Genomic DNA, 21,412 nt, shown 5'->3' on the forward strand with positions numbered 1-21,412 from the left:
GGAAAGAAAATCTGATAAGTTTCAAGAAGTTGCTAACATTTTTTCATATCGTGTTCAGCGTTCCCCACTGTATCTAGTTTCCAATTTGGACTGATAGCACGGAAAACTACACCGTTTCCTGTCAACTACTTTTGAGCATTTAAGTTTTCCTTTTAATGAAGGAAACTTGATTGTAGAAACTGAAGCTACTGCTTACCGTCTGCCCTGTTTTACCTTTATGGATGCCCATAGAGTCTGTTGTTTATTGCATGCAAGTGATGCAACATGTTTTTTGTGTTTTCCAGAGTTTTGAGGTGCGGGTTCAAATTTAGTCAGTTTCAAGAAGTAGGAGTATCACCTATTTTGTATAGTCATACAAGATGATGATGCTTGCCCCTCCTTTTTCTGTTATTTGTGATTGTATGAAACTCACCTATATATTCCCAATGTAGTACATAGTACAAGATAATGATTCTTATTTTTCTTTTTGATTATTATGTGCTACTCACTGATAGATTAATTGGTTTTTGAAGGCATGTGTGCTATATATTCTTAGGGTTGGTGTGGTTGATCAGATGACAGAACCTTCTCAAAGGAGCTTCTTGGTTATTCTGGGAAAGCAGGTTTGCTGGATGGATGTCATTGATGTTTATCATTGTTTATTTTAAGCATGCTTATTTATTTTCTGACTTGTTGCAGCTTGAATCTCCTGATAGTTGCCCGCCAATAAAAATTGCTGCTCTACGTACCTTGTCATATACTTTCAAAACACTAGGAGAGGTGAGGGCTTAGCTATTGCACTTACTGTAACTTTGGTTTGCTGGTAATTTGATTTACGTTATGAGACTAGTTCTCTTGACTAGCATATTTGTGAACAAATTTGAAGGCAATCAAAAGATTATATGAATATGAACAAGGGTCACATGACAAATGCAGTAACATGTTTTGTTAGTTCAAATGGACCAAATCAATGTTAGATAAACATTCATAATTGATATGGTTTAGCATAGAGATGATTTGTGGAAACTAAAAATGTTTGTTTGAGTGTGTTTCATATCTTCAGAAGACGACTCTCCAAATAAAAGTTCTAATCATTGTCTATTACTATAGTTGGATAATAACCCTTTGCAAGGGAGGTTGGGTTGAGTCTCTTTTTTTGGTGTGCACTTTCTTCACCTTAAAAAAAAATATTGTTTCAGGCCCACTGAGTTTAGATAAGCTACAATCAGGTCCAATAAGTTTCAATCAGATCATATAAGTTCCAGTGAGGTCTTTTTTTTACACTTATAATAAGTTCCAATCAGGTCCAGTTAGGTCTAATAAGTTCAGATAAGTTAAGTTCAATTCAGATAAGTTCGAAGATTTAAAAATTCAACTTATATATATATCGAGTGGATAGAAAAGAAGTTTGTAGGGAATGGAAGTGTTCCTTGCATGCTTGTTCTTATGTTTGGATATCTATATGGTTTATATCTGATTACTTGCGTGATTGATAATATTTCAAACTTTTAGAGACTTTGTTGACTAGTCCATTGTGTAGGTTCCGTTGGAGTTCAGGGAAGTTTTAGATGATACAGTTGTTGCTGCACTGTCGCATCCTTTTCAGATGGTAAGTTTCTTGATTCTATCGTTCTGGTTACTTCTTTTTCTATGTTTTCAGGGTTATAAATCATGGATATGGCCACAATCTTATTAAGGATCTCACACTGCAGCAGCATACTCTATTGGAATGTCAGATAAAGGGTTACTGATGACGCGGCTTGAATTTACATCAGTAATTTCAGCTGTATCAGCTTATAATCGGCCTAAATTGACCGTACTTGGCTAGTTATACATATCGGCCAATAAGTTACAGCCATTTAAAATCTGGAAATATCGGATAGGCAAGATGAAAAACCAATGCATATCAGTCAATATGTTGTGTATTGGCTAAACTTAATTCTCAAACTTCTGAGATTGCACTTTTCACTACAATATTGAATGTTGTAGGGAGTTTGAGGTGTGAGAATTATTACTTGGTTGTTTTCCAGTTTTTAATTGGTTCTTTGTTGTTGTGATTGTTTGGGCTATTTCTGAGATCCTCATATACCTCTAAAAAGAAGCAAGACATATCGAACTTTAGATCCCCTTTTACTTTCAACAAATTTCTCTGGTTTCTTTTTTAGTTTTCCTTTTTAATGTGCATTTTATGGAAGATGTTTTAGTTCCTTTTGTACATATGGTTCATAAAAGTAAGCACCATCTTCAAACTAGAACTCATGGACTTCAAGTTTCATGTTCAACTTTCAAAATCAATGTGCAATGATGTTTAAATGAGAGCAAGAGCTCTTCAACATTTGGAGCACATAAGTGGGTACTTTCATGTTTGAATCATCCTCTCTTTTAACATTAAGTCTCCTAATTTCAAGTTCTACATTCAACATCAATTTCCAACTTCCATTTCCAACTTCGACAATTATGAGAATAATATTATATTACAATACAAACGAATGACCAAAGCAAACAGCAATGCAGTACAAAACTACATGGAAATATATACTCAACTAGGTTAGGACGCATGCAATGCATGAATGTTATTAAATTTGTTTATGAAGTAATATTAATTATTCGTAAACAATAATTTAGAAATAGTAAATATTTTTAGTGAAATTAAATTTGTTAGTATTTGCTATGTGTGATTGGGAAAATATGAGGTACAAATTAATATATGGCAATGTAATTAAGGTAGAAGAAACTATTGGTTTGAGTTTAGATGCATTATATGTTGGTGTGAACAACCGAATAGAATCCATTGAGAAAGGACTATGACTTTTCATTTCCCACATGCTTTATCAGTGTCATTCCTTGTGTCATTTCTTGTCTATGCTTCTTTAGTTTCTCTTTCTTTTGGCGATATGCTTTATGTCAATATGCTTATGTATCCATATGCGTATCTTGCATATGGTATTATTATTTTTGGTTGAAAAACTCACATGCTTTGCATTTATAATTTTAGGTCCGTGTTGAGGCTGCTTTGACATTGCGGGCATTGGCTGAAGTTGATCCTACCTGTGTTAGTGGCTTGGTCTCTTATGGTGTGACGATGCTAAGTGCCTTAAGAGAAAGTGTATCATTTGACAAGGTTCGAATTGAGGCAATTATTTGCTTGTCAAAATGTCATTTATTGCAATTTTTTTTTTTACAATTTTGGCTTTTAAGGTTGAATTCACATGGCTTCGACATACACGTGCAATGGAACTAAAAGGCTTACCAAGGCATAGCTTTATGTTTTACTACTTGCAAACAATTTTCGATCTATAGTTGAACATTAATGTAGACTTAGCAATTGAGGTGAGAGTTGAAAGATGCTTATGTCTAAGTATGCTATGATTATCTCTATGTTCTCTTTGTGGGAACGCCCAATTTTATTTTATTCAATTTATTTGTCAGGGGTTTCTGGAATTGAGCATATTGGTATGTGTGTCTGACCTATCTAGATCTTCTGTGATGTCTAATTATTCTCAATCAGGTGTGATGGATGACGTTTAATTTCTACTAACATTGATGGATATGATGGTATTTCAGAAGGATTCTTGTGCTGGGGAACAGGCTTTTTTGTTTTTACTTTGTTTTTTATTTTATTTTGTTTCTTCGTTTATACCACCTTCCCGCACTTAATGAAACTCATGTCATAGTTATAAAACTAAGAAGCTGACTATTTTGTATCTTGAAATGTCCACTGAGTTGGAATTCGTAGGAGTGGAGTTAGGTGAGTTAACTAGTACTGTATGCTGAAGATGTAGGAGGCTTGTATTTTTTCTAATCTTCTAGATTGGAGGGTGTGAATTGAGTATTCTCTTGGGGAATTTCACTTGTAAGTAATTCAGTATTGTCCACGAAATTTCCTTTGTTACAGCTTTCCCTTTAGCTACCTATGTCTGGAAGTCGACTATCCTGAACGAGATTGAGGCCATTGCATGGGCAATATGCTTTAATAGGCTCAAGTGCTCAATACTAATGATTTTATGTAGGTTAAGTGACATAGGTTTTTCAGATGTGTGTTTTCTGCTTGCAGAGTGGTGAGACAGGGTATAAGTCTTATTATGCTGTGAGGTGGCAAAAGAACTTTAAGCAGGATGCTTGCAATTATTGGTGTTCAGTGGGTCTGTTCACCCATATTAGATTTATACGAAGGCTTTTTGGATTTTACTTTATTTGGAAATTATCAAGTTTGTAGCTTGAGAGGAGGTGAGAATTTTTAGGAATAGTTGTACTAGGTGTAATGGTATTTGGAACAGAGTAGTACACCTTTCTTTCGGTGCTATTCCTTTGGCGGTTTCCTAGGTCATGCTTCAAATGAGGTAAAGCATAGTCGACACATAATTGTGTTACATCTTCCTAATGTTGATGTATGCTTGGTAAAAGTGATAGCTACTTGAGTCTGCTACTGTAGCAAAATTTTCTTTGTTTCTTTTGGATATTTTGCTAATTGATTCTGCCTGAGGTTCAAGTTACTTTGTTTTTCCAACATGTACTCAATTATTTATTCTATTTTTATACTCTGTATTAATTTTGTCGCTGTTATAATATTCTATTTTTTTTCTGCTTTCTTTACTATTACACTTTATTTATAAATTTCTCAACTTTCGGCCAGTTATAATAACTTTTTTCAACTTTCGGCCAGTTATAATAATCGAGTACACTTTTCCTGAACTGTTAATTGTAAAACTAAGAGCCCGTTGATTTTAATTTTTGTGGTTATATGAATTTGAAACTCATGTGATAAAGGTAGAATTATGAACGTAAATTAGGCACTTCCATAATAATCAGGTTGACTTTTGATTTTGAAAACTGACTAAAAAAAACTAGAAACTACTTTTTGTGGTTTCCTTATTCTTTTAAGTTTTGTAAAAAGTGAAAATGGAAACAAAAAACAATAACAAACATGGCCTAAAATTTTAGCGTTTTTTATGTGCAGGGTAACACCTTTAAACTGGATCTTGATTCTTTACATGGACAAGCCACTTTACTTGCCGCTCTAGTTTCTATTTCGCCAAAGCTAGCTCTTGGTTATCCAGCCAGGTAATGCTCAATCGTGTGTTACATCATTCAGGGATTTTTTTAATTTTTAGATGGCTACGGTCTTTGAATGGTTTTGATGTAATTATTCTCGATCTTTATTTCAATTGCTAGTTTGCTACACTTTATTTTTTTGGTCCATGAAGTAGTGCACATACATACTTTCCTGTTGGATCTAAATAATGATGCATCACATTTAAGTTTTACAACTTGGGCTGTATCTGTAACTTGATGCATACGAAGTATTATTTAGTGCCGATGGGAAAATCAATATACTCTGAAGCTATCTTTAGTTGATTATGTGGATAACAATAATTTTAATGTATAATTTGTTTTTTGTTTGTTTTATCTATCCTTTTTTCTGCTGCAAGCAGGATACATTAGCCGATTATCCTTTTCTTCAATCTTACTGCAAATTATTAGTACCTTTGTTTCTTGTGGGTACTTAGGCAGTGCTCAAGTCTTATTTTGTGTTGTATTGACAAATTTTGGGAGCACTTTTACATTATAAAAAAAAGATTTTTACTACCTTTTCTTATGAAGTCATGCTTCTTTAAGAAAGGAAACTGAGGCAAGACGAAAATTAGAGGTTCTCTCTTTTTTTTTTTTCTTTTGTTATTTGATTTCTGTTGGTGGGTTTTCCTTGATGTTCTCTTCTGCACTTGATGATTTCCGAATCCTAGTTCATCATTAACCAGTTAATGATAGAGCTCAATGATACAGTCATACAGCTCCCGCCTGCCAACCATGAAGTTGAGGGTTTGATTCTCATCATCTCCAAGTTTTGGGGTAATGTAGTTTCTTTCTGGGTAAATTCCCAGGATACAGTCATCTAGATGGCTGAGGTCTCCTTGTGGGTTGGGGATACCCTTATCTCCCCTCAACTAGTAGGGGCCAGGGGCTGTGCCAGATGTGGCCAGTAAATTTCTGAAGAGAACAAAATAACCAAATGATAACGTGGGTTGCTTCTAACATGGATGTAGGCCTTGTAGCCGTATCGATTGAGTTGCTTCCATCATAAGATTGATACCAACTGTTTTTCTAGACATGCATGAACTATAATTTTGTTTCTAGCTTCTTTATTGACTTGAGATAGCAACATGCATATACACTTTTCAGGCTGCCTCACTCGGTCCTAGAAGTTTCCCAGAAAATGTTGACTGAGTCCAGTAGGAACCCTGGGGCCGCAACCGTTGAGAAAGAAGCTGGGTGGTTACTTATAGCTTCACTTCTAGCATCTATTCCTAAAGAGGTAAACTGACAATGCCTTTTTCATCTTTTATAGTCTATTCAGACATGATAGCTCTACGTTTTAATTTTTGTTTTTGCAGGAGCTTGAGGACCACGCCTTTGATATTCTTGCCTTATGGGCTCCCTTATTTAGTGGAAATCCTGAAGTAGAAATCCGACAAAGTGGAGATCTGGCATCTAAAATATGGTGAGCGGCGACTGCTTGTTTTTTTTTTTTTGACAAGATAAAAGACTATTAACAGCTTAAAAAAGGAGTACAGACAGGAAAATCTGTCTTCTTATTCAAAACTAAAATTACAGATCATCCCAGTTTCTTTGAACCTCCCCAGTCATGCAACACTTAAAAGCCCCAGCCACCTTATCCCATAACAATGCTTAATAAGTCACTTTGCCCCTCAACAAATCAGAAGACAAAGAAACTCTTAAAATGAGCAAGGGAATGTGTGTCCATAAGCATACTGGCTGCACTGATGATTGATAGAGGTACTCATGATTCTTGTAACTGCAAGAGAAATAGGGAATGATGTATGCACAAAGAGTAGCAGAGCTATCAAAAATCAAAGATTGATGTCCAAAAATTGCTTCTCAATGTTTCAGAATCTAGTTATCTAGATTTTTTTTATTCAATGTTGCTTGTATAAAAATAGTACTCCCTTTGTCCCAATTTAATGTCCGAGTTAAGTTTTTCACTGTGTTTTATGCGATAAATAGGTGTTGGCTTATCTATTATATTTTAATAGAAAAGTAGGTGTAATGGGAGATAGTGGAGAAATATTTTAATTGAATGAGAGAAGGAGTGGGACCTTAACTTTTGATAGTGGGGAAAGAGAGGTAATAAAATATTAGTGGGTTCATACCATAAAAGGAAATATGACAATTACATTGGGATGGATGAAAAAAGAAAGTGTGACAATTAAATTGGGATGGAGGGGGTAACTCTTAGGGAATGTTGGCATGTTGCTTTGATAAAATTAGAAAACTCATAAAGTTGATGTGGTGGATTGGTCCTGTAACCTGTGAAGGCGGTGAGATAATCATCGGAGGGATAGCCGAAAAGCTCCTAATCTCCTATCAATATGGTCCAGAAAATGGCGAGTAATTTTTAATATATGGGCTGTAGTTCATCACCTCATTTTGGCCTGGGTCAAACCAGGTCTTCTTTGACTAGCTCATAATCTATTAGAGATTGGCAAGCACCATAATTATATTTGTGCGAAATTTATAAAATGATGATCAGAGAAGTTGTTAGCTTAGATTGTCAAGACAGAAGTGTGGTGTTTGGTATAGCTTTGGTTGTATTCCCTTTTTATTTCATGTACATGTGTTGCATGTTATGCACAAAACCAATTACTAGTTAGTTCTCCATAAAACGCATATAGTCCATTAGCGCCAGATTAGTTTTGACACTTATCATGGCACAAAGTTTTAGGAGATAAGTTGTTGTTTGGTTATCAAATGTTATTTTACTGGAAAAGTAGATATGAAAGACGATATTGGGGTATTATTTTATTCAAAAGTGGATGTGATAGAAGACAATGGAGTAATTATTTTTTGATTGAATGTGAGAAATGTGCGACCTTGACTTTTTGGTAGTGGGAAAAGAAAGGTATTAGAATAATTATGGGGTCTTTACCAAAAAAGAAGTGTAAAAACTAAAATATCAAAATGAAAATGTAAAAACTAATCCTGAACGGAGGGACCGAGGGAGTATAACATCTTGTTATCAGGGAAGGAATTTTTTTTTCGTTTTTTTTTTGTTTGTAATTGCATCATTTGCCTAATTTAGAAGTTTCATATTAATTGCACCAATTTCCTTGTTTGGAAGTTGCATATTAATTTTCTTTTACGGTATGCTTTCACATGCTTTTTGATGTAGTCATACACCAAATATTTATTCTACCCTTGTACACATTTTTTATTTACCATTATTACCCCATCTATTCTCCCTATCTTTTGTTTGTTTTCAGATGGGTACTCCGATATTTCACACCTTTTCTCTCTTACCTTTTGTTTGTTTTGACATGGGCATTTTGATATTGCCCACCTTTCTATCTTTGGTTTGTTTTGACATGGGCACTTTGATCTCCCCCACCTTATACGACCTTTCTTAAATCTTATGCAGATAAGAAATGGTTCAATTATAAAGAAAAAACGGAGGACTTATATGTTTCCTGGTGTTTTTGAGTTATATTTTGTTTCTTATTTTGGGGGTTGGGGGCAACTTAGGGGGCTGAGGTGGCGTTAGGCAGCACAACCAGCATAGAAGCTAATGAGAGCTCTTCTTTCTTTCTCTCACCGTAATTTGAGTTCTTAAGCAACCTACTTGTATACAATAAAAATAAAACATTAGTCTTATGGAATGGATTTCACGAGTTGGCTTTGATTACCTTTATTTGTTTTTATGAGGACGCGTAATTCATGCTGAAGTTTTTATGAAAATGTGTTTTACAGTGTATGGTCTGCGGCTATTGATGCACTTACAGCATTTGTTAGATGTTTTCTTTCTCCAAAATCTGTGAATTATGGGATTCTTCTTCAGCCAGTGCTAGTATATCTTAGCAGGTATTACATATTCCAATTGTATTTATGTTTAATTTCCCCAAAGTATCTTTTGGGTACATTTGTCCAATTTGCTGACTATCTATTTCTAAATTACGCATTTGAGCAGTGCATTATCACACATATCATTTATAGCTGCCAAAGACCTTCCTGGGACAAAAGCTGCCCTGGATGTGCTCGTCATAAGGACACTTGTTACGTTTCAGTCACTCTCTGATCCTATGGTTTATAGAAGTGATCATCCTAAGCTTCTCCAACTATGTACCGGACCATTTAGGTAACATGATCAATATCTTCTTTAGGATGTTGCTATCTGTATTCTTGGATGTAATAAATTTAAATCCTTGCTTTTCGGTCAGGTTTTGCACTACTGTAAGTTCTTTGTGTCTTTTCTAAATTGCTTAAGAATTGTGTACTTAAATACTTGCATTACAGGGATCCCGCTGCTTATGAAGAGAGCTCATGCTTGAGAATGCTGTTAGACAAAAGAGATGCGTGGTTGGGGCCTTGGATTCCGGGAAGGTGTTTCGACTTTGCATACGTCTTTGATATACATTTTTGTGTCTACACTTCTTAAACTTCACTTATATGTCTTCATCCTCTATCGTGTCTCTTGGATTGTGCTTTAGCTCTCTGTTTGTGATCATGCAGGGACTGGTTTGAAGATGAACTTCGTGCTTTTCAGGGTGGGAAAAATGGTCTGATGCCCTGCATTTGGGATCCTGAACTTCCTAGCTTTCCTGAGGTAACACCTCTTATCTGGAAATATGTGTTTATTAGCAATCCATTCAAGCAAGTGACAATTAAACATATGTTGAAATATATGAACTTTGTTCTATTGAAATTTGAAAATTAGAAGTTGGCAACTAAAGCTTTTTTGCATTACAGTTTGTGAGATCAATCTGAAATTGCCATGATTGAGTTTTCTCATTCTTGCTCTTATTAGTTTTCCCATTTTAGACAGCTATGTCTGTGATTCTGTTTAGTCCTAGAAGTTTGTCTTTTTTCCTTCGATCCTTTCTTCTCCTTGTTTTATTTATTTGTTCGTATGTTAATTTCGTGTTTTGTTTCCAACTTGAAGCCAGAGAGTGTCAGTAAGGTGCTGGTCAACCAGAAGCTACTGTGTTTTGGGACAATGTTTGCAGTTCAGGTACAGATGGTTATGCTTTGTAAGGGTAAATTTTCACTAGATGTAGCTTCTCTTTTCTCATTGATCATGGACCTTTCTTTTTTTGTCTTTCTCTTAGGATACTGGGGGGATGCAGTCACTACTGGGGGTGATCGAGCTATCCCTCAAAGGTGGGAAAAAACAACCAAGGCATGCAACTATTGTCAACAACATATGTGTGGGGTTGCTTGCTGGCTTGAAGGTTCTGAATATCTCTTTTTGTGTATATAATTTGGTATATTTGAGTTGCTGTTGTTTCATTAAATCCTTGTTGTGGATGTTGTCCCCAGGCTCTGCTTTCTTTCCGTCCTCAACCATTGGGCTCTGAAATATTAAGTTTGCTGCAGAATATATTTCAGGTAATTATTTGTTTTGCTTGCCTGGCTGTCAATGAGCATTGTTCAAGGGCTTCCCTTTTTATTTTGCTGTATTCTGCTAAATTCTTTTTTTTTTTTGCAGAATATTCTGGCAGAGGGTGATATATCAGTATCTGTACGTAGAGCATCTTCAGAAGGTCTTGGGCTATTAAGTCGTCTTGGAAGTGATACATTTACTGCAAGGATGGTCAGTTTCATATTTGTCTGTGCTATTACTTGACCCTTCTGCGGCTTCTTATCTTCTCTTCGCTTTTAATATTTATATTTTATATTTTTTCCTTCTTGTTGGTGGTGTGGTGTCACAACCAGACAAAAGCATTCCTTGGTGATCTGGTTGCTGCAACAGATGTAAGCTATGCTGGTTCCATCGCAGTGGCACTTGGTTGCATCCATCGCAGGTGAAACAGAAATTTTAGTTTCCACAATTTCATCAGAGTTTATTTCCTCACTGTTCCCAAAGATAGATCTTTTTATTTTGAGAGCATGTTTTTAAGATAGATCTTTTTATTGAGAGCATGTTTTTGACAGGTATCTAGCTTGGCACAGTAGTATTTGGAGTCACGGTAGCAAAGTTGTTTTCAAATGCCTAGAAATATTTTATTACGAACCATTTAGATCATGAAGGCTCCTTAGAAACTGCTAATTTAGATTTAACTGCTGTGGTTCCAGCTTCTAAGTCATCAAGGAACATTGATGCCAGTTTTAACGTCGGGTTATTAGAGCCCTGCTTACTCTGTTGTCATCACCTAATTGTCCAAAAGACCAAAACTATGCAGGATTTTCATGTATACCTAATGAATCCCAAATGCCCAATTGACCAAGCCTTGGCTCACTAGATCTATGCGGTTACATGGCTTCTTCAGCTTAGAGCCAGTATGCATCTTATCTGACATAGTTTTGGATTTGATCGCATGTGGTTTAAGTTTCTCTATTAGAGCGTCTGTTTTTTACCCTCTTGTTCGTGTGCTTCTTTTTTCTTCTCTTGGGGGGGGGGGGGGGGGGGGGGTACTATTATTATCCAAAAGTGTATCTTGCATGCCTCTATTGCATGTTGCTATAAGAACGTTGAGGCTTTCAATTTAAAACCTTCATCACATCTTCAGATTTGTGCATATGCTTGTTCTAATAAAGTCTTACTCCTTCCATGCCAAAGCTATTGCCCATCTATCTATTATGGTTCATTCGTTTTATTGGCCTCTTTGGTTAAACGATGCACAGATAACTAACCAACCTTCTCATTACTCATCTGCTCACGTACTATTGGTTTTTACCCAACTCATCAGATTTCTTATTATCTGTCAAAAGTAAACATGGACAATATCTTTGGGACGTGCGGAGTATTTGACTTGCGGTTTCTTTCTGCTTATCTGTTTAGTGTAGCTTCACAATTGTGAGTAATACAGCTAAATCATTGGATCGAGCTATAGCTCAATATTTAATACTCTGCTAGAGCTAAACAAGGCCTCAGCAAGTTTGAGTTGTTTTGTTTAGAAATGTTAATTTTTCTTATACACTGTATAGTGTAGTTTAAGTCTTAAGACCCTGTTTAAGTATTGTGGATGATGTCTATTGCATAAATTTCCGTTTCCTTAGCATCTATGTGAAGGGAATTCCAATACTTTATTTTCTGCAGTGCTGGCGGTATGGCATTGTCAAGTCTGGTACCTGCAACAGTTAGTTCGATTTCTGCTCTAGCAAAGAGCTCAGTGGCTGGATTACAGATCTGGTCCTTACACGGACTACTTTTGACAGTTGAAGCTGCTGGTTTGTCCTTCGTATCTCATGTTCAGGTATCTCACATTCTCACCTTCTTGTAAGCTTGCACAGTATAGGTTAACATTATCCGTTTGCATATCCTGTTCATATGCCTATAATTGTTAAAGTTTATGTCTGAACGATTGTAGCGGCTAAGCATGCTAATTTAAGAATTAATATGAAGTATCATTATTGTAATGTGGTGGTTTAAGAGGTCTTGATCTCTTTCACTGTACATCTTTTGGTTGAAAGTGTTTTCTTGTTCTGCAAGAGTGGTTTCTTGTACAGCCACTTTTCTATTATAAGCTGAGAACGAATACCACAACTTATGCTGTTGTTAAACCTTTTCTAAGCTATCATCCTTCAGTTTTCAGTTTATCAGCGTGTAACAAACTTCTTTGAAATTCAAGGTTAACGGAATAATTACATTTTTACCAATCTTTTTTTGTGCTTTATCCAAATGAAACCTCAGTTACAAATTTATGCAATTGATAGATTAACCTTGAATAGTTTACTTCTGTACTTCATATACGTGTTCACCCATAATCAGATATTATCTGTGAATTTCTTCTTTATAACTTCTTGGCATCTTCCATTACAGTTTGTTATGTTCCTTTAGAGGCCCTAAATATATGTGGAGGAGTTGGAGTGAAGATTTCTTAGGTCACCTCCATGGAAATACTTGGGTGTGATGGGGTTTGGAGTGATACATGACGTGTGGGAGGATTTGTTTCAGGAGAGGAGAAACCATTAGGGGCCGTTTGGTTCGCACGGGGTAAAGGGAATGAAATCAAGAAAGGGAAAGAAGGGGAATGGAAAGCAAAACCCTTTGACGTATGTTGTTGTTTGGGTATTATTTATGACCATGAATTAAGGGGAAATCGTCATTTTATTGTTAGAGAGAAGCATGTTTACTTTTCTACTGCATATATCGTTTCCCATTTTTATTTTATTGTCCATTTCCGATGGAGCCAAAATTCATTTGTTCTTTTAGCTGTGGGATGTAATGGACTAAATCAAAATGGCTCTTAAAACGTCTTAGCTTCCTTTCCATGAAGTAGAAGATGGTCGTCCCGTTGTCCCATTATCGATTTTGGGTCAATTGGAAACAACTTCCTGCAATTGCAGGGGTAAGGTTGCGTATGTCCGACCCCCCCTTATCCCGGTTCTTGCGGGAGCCTCTTTGAGGCAATGGGGTAATGATAATGATAATGATATCGTTTCCCATTTTTGGTGGTACTTTCAGGTGCTTACTGCTTATTACTTGGTTCTATACTGATGATATGTCAATTACTTTGTTCACAAATTCCAGGCAACTCTTAACCTTGGGCTGGAGATTTTATTGTCTGAGGAAAATGGATGGGTGGATCTTCAGCAAGGAATTGGCCGTCTTATAAATGCTATTGTTGCTGTACTTGGTCCTGAGCTTGCTCCAGGCAGCATCTTTTTCTCACACTGCAAGGTATTGGAATGGTTTTGATGCTGGCGGTAGTTTTGATATCTTTGGACTCTTTTCCTGATTGCGAAACAGATATTGGCTAACCTAAGATATTGTGTTTTTCTACTATTAGTCTTTTTATTTACTAACTGAAATTCAAATGGCATATTGAAACCATATTAACGTTTCTCACTCTGCCTATCTCTCTCTCAAGGACTTTCTTTTGACTGGCTTCATGTCTCTAGAACTTACTTCTTAATATTTACTTGATTAACTGGACAACTGACAAATGATAAGTCTTTTTAGAAAATGAGAAAAATCTATGTGCATTTTACAGCAGAACCCACCTTTTCCTCATTTCTAATCTGGATTTCTGCTCAAGTGCTCAGAGCTCAGGGCTCATGGCCAGCAATGAAAAAAGGTTTCCTTTAAGAAACCATTTTAGATAAGCTGAAAGTAGTAGAGAGATGATGGAAATTATTATAGTGACCAACAGAACTAATTCACCAGATGTCTAGAAAGAAATTAAGTACTTGAAGGAGGTAGCCATAGTTACAGAGGGAATACCTTGATACTGTATATATGTATATACAAATGGGTTTTTTTTTCTATTTTATTTTATGAGGTAAATTTATTAGGTCAAAAGTTAGGTATGTATGAGTTGTATGGCCAAAGTTATGGTTAGTGAAAAGTAGAAAATCTGATTTTCTCTCGTTTTTTAATGAGAACCTAACTCTATGTTTTCTTATTATAACCTCTAACAGTCTAACCTTTTTTTGTTGCTCTGAAATGGTGTATATTTGGTGATGTGGTGTGCTCTATGCTCCCAAAAAGTTATATAGATGTATAAATAGATATGTATGAAGTGTATTTAGTCGAGTTCAATTGTCCTTTTGCAAGTTAAAGAGGGAATATCTTGCCTTTTGCCGTGGTAGTACATCTTCTCTTAAAATGAAAGACAACATTGTGGAGTGAAGAGTAAAATAATAAAGTATCAGGAAGGTTGAATTTTAGGCGGTAACTGAGGATGTATACAATTAGTGTCAAAAAGAAGGTAATTTTATACATCACTTTCTATGTTGTACTTTGTATATTATTCCCTCCGTATTTTGTTAGGAGTCACATGTTGACCAGCACAAGTATTAAGGAAGCATAGTTGAATTTGATATAATAATGATGTAAGTGGGGTAGTTGACAATAAAGAAATATTAAAAAAAACAAGTGGGATGAAAAAGTTACCAAAAATGGAATTATTTATGATTTAAGTGGGCTCATAAGAAAGTTACCAAAAATGGAATTGTGACTCCTAAAAAAATACTGCTGGAAATAGTAGTTGTGGTTCCTAAAAAAATACAGAGGAATTATGCATTTCGGCCTATGTGAGTAAGTATTTTCTCAATGAATTACCAATTCATTCCCATTCCTTGACGTCGACATGAGTAAAATGGGTTTGCAAAAATACGTAGCACTAGATAGAAGGGAATAGAGGAAGGACATATTTGTGGATGACCTAAAGAGATTGACTCTTGATTTTTGCAGCTAACCCCATCCTTTTGGGGATAGGGCTATGGTTGTTTTTGTTGTTGTTTGTTCAACGGTCTCATCTTTAAAGTGACCATTTGGTCTGTTAATGCGTTAGCATCTGGACTTATAGGGAATTAGCTAGAGTGTCGAGAGAGTTATATGCTGTCGTATACATGTCTTTCTTGTTTAATTTGATGATGAATGCTTGAAAGATACATTTGCTGAAAATGTCATGACAAATTGTGAGTATTGTGACTGAACCATCCTAAGATTATTTATTAGAATCTGTCATCAAATTTATTTATTTTATCTGCCTTTCAATGATTCCTGGTCTGTTTTTATACAAGTTCATGTAATCATGTGAGTGATTTATGTGTATTCAGTCTGTGATTGCAGAGATAAGCTCTTGCGAGGAAACCGCGACACTCCTTGAGTATGTAATCGTTTTCTGCTTGCCACAGTTCATCTGAAGTGATTTATGTGCTACCATTTGTTTTGGTCCTCAACTGTGTTTGTAGAGATAGGAGAACAAGTTTAATCTGATACATGTTTTAAACCACTAATCTGGCAGGAATGTGCGGTTTACCCAACAGCTTGTCCTATTTGCTCCTCAAGCTCTTTCTGTGCACTCTCATGTGCAAACTCTTCTTCCAACTCTATCTTCAAGACAGGTTCTCTTCTTTGGGGTTTGAGTTGTTTGCCCCCCATCCCCTTGGGCTTTACTGAATTACTTTCCCTGTTTAACTTGTAATTACTCTTTTCCTTCTAAATCTCTAATTGCTTTTTGTGACAGCCAACACTAAGGCATCTGGCTATATCGACCCTGCGTCATCTCATAGAAAAAGATTCAGTAAGCTACTAAGACTGCTTGGTCAAACTCTTTTCTTTTCTTTTCTCTTTCACTCTGCTGGAAAAAGATTCAGTAAGCTATGCCTGCAAATTCAATTCTTTAATGGAGTTTAATATGTATGGAAGGATGCTGATCCAATTGGTTGAAGGTACACCCGGTTGCATGTAGAGCTACATGCAACCGAATGATTATGCATTTTTAATCCTTCAAAAAGCATATTTTTATAATTTAAAATACATATTTACTGATTAAAAACACATTTTTACAGACAAAAAGCACATCCTCTTTAAAAGAACATATTGTTAAGTGCAACACAATCAATAAAATAAAAAGAAAATTTTCTGAAAAAATGTACGTGCTTTAACTGTAAAAATGTACTTTTTAACTGCAAAAAGGTGCTTTGAAATTGAAAAAAACGTGCTTTTAGACCGCAAAAACGTGCTTTGAAACTGAAAAAACGTGCTTTTAGACCGTAAAAATGTGCTTTTAACCTGGTTGCATGTAGAGCTACATACAACCGGGTTTTTTTGTGTGTTTTGGGGAAAAGTATTGCATCTGCAATTAACATCTACCTTTAGCCACTCCTGTCAGGCTATCACCTCGGCATGTTTATTCTCAATTTGGGAATATTCCACAGATTTTTTTCCTATTTAAAATACTGTTAGGACAAAAAACTGGTAACGGTTCTTAGACATAAGACTGAATTCAAGTTGCTAACACTTCCCCTAATGCCCGCAGCTTATTTTGTACAACTTTAGTTTGCAGATTCTCTTTCATCTTCTAGATCCTTAATGGCTGATCCATGTATTTCTAGTAGTCTGGGCTTTCAACAATCTATTGTTTTTCTACCCCTGCTAATTTTGATGACTAGTGAACTTATATGCTGATATTCTTCAGGTTTCTGTAAGTGAAGAGCAAATCGAGGAAAATTTATTTCACATGCTTGATGAAGAAACTGATAGAGAGTAAGTGAGCTCTTAATTGGTTTTGTTTTGTTTTTTGTAGATTTCGCCTGACTGTGTTGTGCTGCACATTTAGATTTCAAAACTGAGGTCCTATTATTTTCATGTCTGAAAATTCACTTTGTTGAGGTTTCATACACTTGGAGGCTTGGAGCTTTGAATGTTCCAAGACTTTGTTGCTTGGTGGGTTCGAGACTAGTTTGCCCGTTTAATCTGGTGTAATTTGTTAACCAGTGGCATATATGTTTTGGATTCTACTGTATTCCAGGCAGGTCAGGGGGCGTAGAGGGAAAAAGAGAGCAAGCACTTTCATCACACATGCTAGAGGTGGTGTGGTGAGGGAGGGGTTGAGGGGTTGAGGAGTGTTTATACTGTTTTGAGATGCATGATTGTAACGGTTTAGCCTTAACACAATAACGGTTGTCACATTTACTTCGTGTCGCAGGATTGGGAACTTGATACGATCCACCATAATTCGATTGCTTTATGCATCCTGTCCCACCGGCCCTTCTCATTGGATATCAATATGCCGGAAACTGGTAATGAAAATCCCCGCCTCTACGTATCTTGTTTGGTTTATTACAATTTATTTTTTCATCTCAAAAAGCTGGACATCTCAATGTGCATTTTCCTTTTTCTGATGCTGCGTGATATGGTTGTCTCTAATATAATCTCTATGAATCTTTACATTGTCCTTTTTCATTAATTCAATTAGTTTTGTTCAGGTGCTTGCCACATCATCTGTAATCAATAGCAGCACTGAACAGGATCCGGTAAATGCTTCAGCAGGTGACGCAGGGCTAGGTCTTGGAGAAGATGGTGAAAATATGGTATCTGGTGGTAAATCCATGCCAAATAAAGATTATTCTATGGATGCTTTTAAAGTGAATGGGAAAAGGGAAAAGAACCTCCGATACAGGACAAGAGTTTTTGCTGCTGAGTAAGTCCCCTTGCTTTTGGCATCACATATCTTCTGATGACGTTGTTGGCAGTTTCTTATTCTTTTATCAGCTGCTGTTGTTACAGTAGTTTTAGTTTACAGAGTTGGTACATGAAGTGTGTATATAAATTCCTAAATGATAAAGTTATTTTAATAAAAAGTAAAAAAAAAGTTCGTGGAATATGAGAACATTGATGCGAAATTTTAAGGTCGTCTCTTAGTTCAAGTCCTTTACCTTTCATCGCGTCAGTTTCCAAAAGGCCTAAGAGGTTGTGTCTCAGGGAAAGAATTGATGATGTATCTACAATTACCAAGTCTCGGGAGGGAAGATGTATCATTGATGTATACACGCATTATCCGTGCACTTCTCCATGTCTCTTATTTGTTGCAGTGGAATTTCAGGTGCTTGAGTCATTTGCCAACAGCTGTCGGAAAGGATCCTGCGCATTTTGACCTATCTTTGGCAAGGAAACAGAAAAAGGGACCATCCTGCGGTGATTGGCTTGTTCTTCAACTACAGGAGCTAGTATCACTGGCGTATCAGGTGCGGGTGTCAAAACAGTGGTTGTTGGGCTTTTTGCACTTAGCTATTTCCAAGTCTAATAGTATTTACTGAAGATGAGTAAAATTCTATGTCAAAATTTCAGATCAGTACCATCAAGTTTGAGACCATGCAGCCCATTGGTGTAGGACTTCTATCAACCATCATGGACAAGGTAGGACATGCACAGAATGATAGTTATATTCCAAAAACTGATAATAAGAAATGATATTATGGAAAGGGGAAATGTTAGGCACTTAATCATCAACTCCATATGTGAATTTTATTTGTGCCAAGGCTTTAATAAATTTCTAGATCATATAGAAGTGTGTGCACAGCATGTTATTCCTTGGTCACTGATGTACAAAAGGATAGAAACTTTCTTTGATCTGCTTTGCTCATAATTAAAAATAAATAACAATTGTATTTTCATGAAATGTATTTTTACCGTATTCATCTTTTTGAGTCATGTCAAATGGATTTCTAGACTAACCCTTCGGACCTTCATTCTAACTGCAGTTATTGGTTACTGTTTTTGTCCTATAATAGCCTTGTCATACTTGGGGAATGAAAATTAAATTTAGGGAACATCATTTATATGTGATGTTCTCCACCATTTAATTTAATTAAATTTAGGGAACATCATTTATATGTGATGTTCTCCACCATTTAATTTAATTTTGACCAAGGCATTTGAGACACTTTGAATTTTTAATTCATTATTATTAGCAGCTTGACAACTACTTGAGGACTTTGAAAAGAAGGAAAATTTGACAACTATTGTAGGATGGAAGGTGTATAGTTGCCATAAGTTAGCAATGTAGTCATTTTGGATAGAGAAATTGAAACTAGAGGGATGGGGTATGATTTTATCCACAAAATCAAGAAATGGAAGGTATACTTAGATTGAAATACCAGTTCCAAACATACAACAGTTGCAAAAAAGGATGGAAAACAGTGTCGTTCAGCTACCTTTTTTTATGCAAACATGGTGACAAATAGGGTAACATGTGCATTCTTGAGGCTTAAAATGTCATGTTTACTAAGCTACAGCTTTATCTTCATTAATGTCAGTTTGGAGAAGCACCTGATCCTGAACTTCCTGGAGGACTTCTATTAGAACAGTACCAGGTATGCCACATGCCGGGAATTCCCTAAAAGCGTAGCACGATATTACCTCCCTTATTTTGGCACCAGGTTCCTCCTATTTGATAAATGTTATTTTTTTGTCAGAACCGCCTTTTAATTTCATTTTTCTTTTTAAGAAACCACCTTTTATTAACAGTTCTCTACGTCTCATGCAATTTACCACCTTTGACACTTGTAGTATACCAATTTTCCTGTGACGAAGAGAATAATTGTATCAGGTGGTTTCCCGAATATATACAGGTTTAAATGGTGGTTTTAGACAAAAGTGTTATCAAAATGATAAATTAAGTAAGTAACGCTGTGATTGTGAACTATGGCAGGCGCAACTTGTATCAGCCCTTCGCTCTTCTTTGAACGTATCTTCAAGCCCTATTCTTCTAGAGGCAGGCTTACAACTGGCAACTAAGGTTCAGACTTGAGAATGTGACTTGCAATGTCTTGACGTCTATTCTTTCTTAGATTAAAAGCTATTTCAATATTTAATTTTCCAGATACTTATCAGTGGTATAATTCGGGGAGATCAAGCTGCCGTTAAGAGAATATATTCATTGATCTCCAGACCACTGAATGACTTTGAGGAACTTTATTATCCCTCTTTTGCAGAATGGGTTTCCTGCAAGGTATGATTTTGTTGCTCAACAACAGTTGAAGAGCGTTCTGGATTAATTCGTCGAGCTTTGTCTCATTGCTTATTTTACATGTCGTAGATCAAAATAAGATTGCTTGCTGCACATGCTTCTCTAAAATGTTATACATACACATTATTGAGGGGAAATCATGCTGAGGTCCCGGATGAGTATATGGCGTTGCTTCCTCTATTTTCCAAAAGTTCCTCTATACTAGGAAAACGTTGGATTGGTGTTCTGAAGGACTACTGTTATCTTTGCTGTAACCTCCATTTGAAGAAAAATGTAAGTTCAGAGTCAATGTATTCTTACTTCTTAGCTCCTGTTTCTGTATCCTTGAAGTCCTACCGTTAATTCATGAGCATATTACTTCCCTTAATTATAGTTCTTTCTCACCATAATCTGATGTTGCAGTGGAAACCATTTCTTGAGGGAATCAAGTCACCGCTGGTAGCTTCAAATTTGAAATCATGCCTGGAGGAATCCTGGCCAGTCATTTTGCAAGCAGTTGCTTTAGATGCTATTCATGTGAATGTGAATAGGTCATTGGACCAAGCTGAGGATAAAATGTTGAAGAACTTCGTGTCTGGATACAGCATGGTTGAACTGGATTCTGAAGAATTCCAGTTCTTATGGGCCTTTTCTTTACTGCTTCTTTTTCAAGGGCAAAATGCTACTGTAGATAAACAGATATTTCCATTAGCTTCTGCTAAATCTAAAGAAGTCGAGTCACAGTTTGAAGAAACAAAACCCCTAACTCTGAAGTTATGTGAGATTTTGCTTCCAGTGTTTCGGTCCTTGTGTGCCAAAAATTTCTTCAGCATGGGAGTCCTTACAATGGAAATTTGTAGAGAATTGCTGCAGGTTCGTTAATTTTAGTTTTTTTTTATTGGTTTTCTCTTCATTTAACGCCCTTGTGCTCTTTGAAATTCTTTTTGGTGCATAAGCTTTTTGATAGATGGATTGGGTGCCCTTCTGGTTTTTTTCATCCTCGATCTGAGTTTGTCATTAGTTTTTGTCAATTAAATGCGAATGTGGAAATGAATTGTTGAATATTTTAGATATAACATGACATGCCTCAGAATAATGCCCGTCTTACTTCAATTCTTTTAAAAGAGTATTCCTAAGGGTTTCTGTTTTGGTAGCCCGTGAGAGGACATTGTAATGTGAAGGGCTTATAAAATGTTATGCACTGAATGCAAGCATTTTCTGAAACAATGCCCACATAATCCAAA

General features: G+C 36.0%; 1 protein-coding gene across 3 annotated transcripts in view; it reads left to right on the top strand.

Annotated features, from left to right (window-relative positions):
• LOC110786879 (protein SWEETIE) overlaps positions 1-21,412 on the top strand; it is a 40,314-nt gene that overhangs the window by 10,069 nt on the left and 8,833 nt on the right. For 2 of the 3 annotated variants that reach the window (XM_056840729.1, XM_056840730.1), the window contains exons 3-33: positions 536-602; positions 679-759; positions 1,520-1,588; positions 2,975-3,100; positions 4,937-5,040; positions 6,157-6,289; positions 6,369-6,475; positions 8,740-8,850; positions 8,957-9,124; positions 9,283-9,369; positions 9,499-9,592; positions 9,929-9,997; positions 10,095-10,217; positions 10,306-10,374; positions 10,475-10,579; positions 10,702-10,790; positions 12,026-12,182; positions 13,460-13,609; positions 15,493-15,542; positions 15,681-15,780; positions 15,903-15,959; positions 16,857-16,924; positions 17,367-17,460; positions 17,647-17,861; positions 18,264-18,405; positions 18,509-18,577; positions 19,477-19,533; positions 19,872-19,958; positions 20,043-20,171; positions 20,259-20,462; positions 20,592-21,041. In XM_056840729.1, coding sequence (XP_056696707.1) covers positions 536-602; positions 679-759; positions 1,520-1,588; positions 2,975-3,100; positions 4,937-5,040; positions 6,157-6,289; positions 6,369-6,475; positions 8,740-8,850; positions 8,957-9,124; positions 9,283-9,369; positions 9,499-9,592; positions 9,929-9,997; positions 10,095-10,217; positions 10,306-10,374; positions 10,475-10,579; positions 10,702-10,790; positions 12,026-12,182; positions 13,460-13,609; positions 15,493-15,542; positions 15,681-15,780; positions 15,903-15,959; positions 16,857-16,924; positions 17,367-17,460; positions 17,647-17,861; positions 18,264-18,405; positions 18,509-18,577; positions 19,477-19,533; positions 19,872-19,958; positions 20,043-20,171; positions 20,259-20,462; positions 20,592-21,041 — 3,631 coding nt within the window. Of the gene's footprint in view, positions 1-512; positions 603-678; positions 760-1,519; positions 1,589-2,974; positions 3,101-4,936; positions 5,041-6,156; positions 6,290-6,368; positions 6,476-8,739; positions 8,851-8,956; positions 9,125-9,282; positions 9,370-9,498; positions 9,593-9,928; positions 9,998-10,094; positions 10,218-10,305; positions 10,375-10,474; positions 10,580-10,701; positions 10,791-12,025; positions 12,183-13,459; positions 13,610-15,492; positions 15,543-15,680; positions 15,781-15,902; positions 15,960-16,856; positions 16,925-17,366; positions 17,461-17,646; positions 17,862-18,263; positions 18,406-18,508; positions 18,578-19,476; positions 19,534-19,871; positions 19,959-20,042; positions 20,172-20,258; positions 20,463-20,591; positions 21,042-21,412 lie in introns of all 3 variants that reach the window. The other variant, XM_021991458.2, reaches the window with a different exon arrangement.

This window comes from Spinacia oleracea, chromosome 1, assembly GCF_020520425.1.
Source record: "Spinacia oleracea cultivar Varoflay chromosome 1, BTI_SOV_V1, whole genome shotgun sequence".
Classification (NCBI taxonomy): Eukaryota; Viridiplantae; Streptophyta; class Magnoliopsida; order Caryophyllales; family Amaranthaceae; genus Spinacia; species Spinacia oleracea.